Source organism: Arachis ipaensis, chromosome B09 (genome assembly GCF_000816755.2).
Source record: "Arachis ipaensis cultivar K30076 chromosome B09, Araip1.1, whole genome shotgun sequence".
Taxonomy (NCBI): Eukaryota; Viridiplantae; Streptophyta; class Magnoliopsida; order Fabales; family Fabaceae; genus Arachis; species Arachis ipaensis.
Window position 1 is genome coordinate 6,373,687 of NC_029793.2, and position 3,138 is coordinate 6,376,824.

The 3,138-nt window shown below is 38.5% G+C and overlaps 3 protein-coding genes across 4 annotated transcripts in view; all 3 read left to right on the forward strand.

The window, feature by feature from the left end:
• LOC107617629 overlaps positions 1 to 3,138 on the forward strand; it is an 80,210-nt gene that overhangs the window by 51,298 nt on the left and 25,774 nt on the right. The window lies entirely within an intron of this gene.
• LOC107617467 overlaps positions 1 to 3,138 on the forward strand; it is a 36,309-nt gene that overhangs the window by 23,326 nt on the left and 9,845 nt on the right. The window lies entirely within an intron of this gene.
• LOC107617468 lies at positions 276 to 2,231 on the forward strand. The gene is made up of 8 exons (XM_016319229.2): positions 276 to 335; positions 420 to 903; positions 991 to 1,077; positions 1,192 to 1,320; positions 1,411 to 1,545; positions 1,636 to 1,748; positions 1,819 to 1,912; positions 1,998 to 2,231. The coding sequence occupies exons 2-8, from the start codon at positions 454 to 456 to the stop codon at positions 2,169 to 2,171; spliced, it is 1,182 nt and encodes a 393-aa protein (XP_016174715.1). The 5' UTR covers positions 276 to 335; positions 420 to 453; the 3' UTR covers positions 2,172 to 2,231.

Sequence of the window (3,138 nt, forward strand, 5' to 3'; positions counted from 1 at the left end):
CTTATTATTTTCAAAGGCGTTGTTAACCTTTCATTTTTCTTCTTGTTTAGAGTCCCGATTCAGGTTTTTGTGCCGGCATCCCAAACAACCACAGAGACAGATTTTGAACCAACCCCTATGCTACAGATTGAAGGGACTACAGAAACGTAAGAAATAGTATTGAGTGTATATTTGTTTGGAGTTTGGGTGTATATTAGCTAACAGTTTGGGTGTATATTGTTCCTGATTAGTTTTTTTTACGCCGTGATTATTTTTTTGTAACTGTGCAACATTCCTGAAACCCCCAAACAACTTCAAGAAACAACACCCAAGCTTCCCCCAGCTCCAACAAAAATGTAAGTTCATTAGACTAGAATCAATCTTTGCTTATCGTCCGTATATTCTTATTCTTACTCTTATTCTTATACATAATGATGCAGTCATCCAGACGCAGAGGACGCTGCTGCCCTGTTGATGATGGCACGGACAGCTTCCTATGTTCCTAAAACAGATCCAGGGGTGCCATCATTCAGTCTTGGATTGACTGATTCAAGCCAGGAGGGGGCGTCAACGCAGGAGACAGAAAGGGAAAAATCTCCAGAAGCTGCGAATTTGATAGAACAATTGGACAGTTTGGTCCAAAGAATAGCAAGCAGCGCGACGAAGGGAAAAAACACAAGTCCACAAATTCAGAGGGAGACTGGGGGAGAAAGTTCTGCAAAGTTTGAAACTCCTCGGGGATTATATCAGATTACGGATGATATGAAACAAAAGTGCTACATCTGGGGGACGAGACTGAAGGAAGATGCAGATGGCAATACTAACGAGTATGAGGAGATGTGCACTCTGATTGGCCAAGGAGAATACATTTTGATGAGAATGCACCTTGCTTCCCTCCAGGCAAAAAGTGATATAGAATCTCAGGTAATATTAGAATAAGATTACTGTTTTTACACCAAAGTCAATTACAATGCTTATTAATGTAAAATTGATTTCGGCATATATTTCTAGATTGTATCTGCCGTCTGCCTCATCCTCAACAACAAAAATGAAAAGAGATTTCAAGAACAAATATACTGTCTCCCCCCCGATATTGTGGTAAGTCTACGATCTTCGATCTTCGGGTGTATTTTCTGTATTGATTTGGGTGTATTTGTCACGTTCCATTGGGTGTAAGTTTAGTGTTTCATTTCTCATTCTTGCATCTTGCAGTGCATGGCGCTTTCGGATCACCCAAACGGGGAATTCGTATCACCAAAAACGAAAAAGGAATTCAGGGTGGAAGCCTACCCGAGTTTCATTCCCTTCATAGATAGAAAAAAATTGACTTCGCACCCATATGTAAGTTTTCGTTTGCTAAATTTGTTACTACGCTTATTTACTTATTTGCAAAATAAAATAACACACTGTTCATGTGTGGGAATCCTTCAGATTTTTGCCCCTGTCTGCTACGCCGGGCATTGGTGGTTATGGCTGATAAATACAAGAAAGCGGAAATGTCAAATACTTGACCCGCTACACAAAATAGCTCCCACTGATGAGAGAAAGACCATTAATAAATTCACTGTAAGTTGTGATGGGTGTATATTGTCCATTCAGTTGGGTGTATCTTGTCCATTCATTCGGGTGTATTACTGATTTGTTTTCGTATTTAAGGGATACGTATTTTCAAGATTGATAACATATGCCGGCGGGGGACCTCTTCAGAAAGGGGAGAGGGAGAAGGAAATTAAATCACCATATGTTAAAATATCAGGCCAAAAAACAAGGTATAAATTTGTGAGTCTGATCATTAAACTTTTGTAAATGAGATTTGTAATTTATTTTCTTTGTTTTCAGCTATGACTGCGCTGTGTACGTTATGAAGTGGATGGAGATAATTGAGCCGGAAAACATCAAAAAGGGGAAGTATCAATGGGATAATTGGCCACAGATAACTGTCTTTAAAACCATATAACTCTGTATTACTTTACTGAATTAATATTGCTGTTTAAACAGAATATACTTTTTTATTGTAGGAGGAGGTGGACCACTATAGAGTGGAGTACGCATCCCGGATACTATTCAGTGAGATGAATATACAGAGAGATCAGGCAATTAGAGAGAGTAGTGCTATAAGGCTGTCGAAGCCATCCTCTATATTATTAAGTCCGTTTTGTCAGATTAATTCTACTGATATAGAAAGTGGGTAGTTTGTAAATTGAACAAATGATGTAAATATTTGCCATTTATCAACAACTTCTATTCCATGTTAAATTATCTGTGCTGGTAAACTGTCTGTGATGTATTCAAAAGCTGTATTACAGGTGGTAAAATATGAAGGAAAAAAAAACACAAATTATAAACTGCTACACCCAACGCAAGTCTAATAATACACCCAAGGTTGTATTAAATATACACCCAAACTGTCTGCGCTGTATTCAAAATGTATGAATTACATGTACTAAAATATGAAGAAAAACATCAAATCAAATATAAACCCATAACCTGAGAATTTTTACAGCTTTTGTTTTATATATATCTATATATGTGTCTATATCTAAATTGTGAATTAACGAAAATACACCCAAAATAACGGTGCTTTTACACCCATATTCTGAAAAACTATACACCCAACCAGTTATCCCCTGCTGCTGGTACCCTGAACTGATAACTCATAACGTGTCCTTGATATTGGCTGCAATTTGAATGCGCCGCTGATGCAGCATCAAACAGGTTTATCTGAAATATAACACACACACATTACCTAAACTATTAACGAGAAAAATAAACTCAATCGCCACAAATTTAAAGAACATTACTTTTACCTCGCTTAAAACTTTCGTCTTCTTCTTCTTTGTGGCATTTGCGATCTGTTTCTCCAGCTTTGAACCTAGCCTGTTTTTTGGACGTCCTCTTGTTCGAATCCTTGGCGGGCTTTGAAGCTCGTTAACGGATTCCAAGTTGGCGTCTTCGTGGGATAAAGAAGATGTCCCCTTCCTTTTGGCTTTTAATGCTTCCATCTCGGCCATGACGTTATCGTACGCACGGTGCAGAATTGCAGTCAGCTCCTCCGATTCGGAAGCAAATTCGCATATATTTTGCGAACGAAAAACCAATTGGTCGAACCTCTTGCTTCTTGGCTCCAGTAGTGGCTCATCGTGGCTGCTCTTGATGTGT

Bases quoted from the DNA above. Each gene is read 5' to 3' on its own strand.
- LOC107617468 (XM_016319229.2), top strand. From the start codon at position 454: ATGATGGCACGGACAGCTTCCTATGTTCCTAAAACAGATCCAGGGGTG. The intron at 904-990 runs GTAATATTAGAA...ATATATTTCTAG, and splicing joins AAAGTGATATAGAATCTCAG to ATTGTATCTGCCGTCTGCCT. The intron at 1,546-1,635 runs GTAAGTTGTGAT...TTCGTATTTAAG, and splicing joins AGACCATTAATAAATTCACT to GGATACGTATTTTCAAGATT.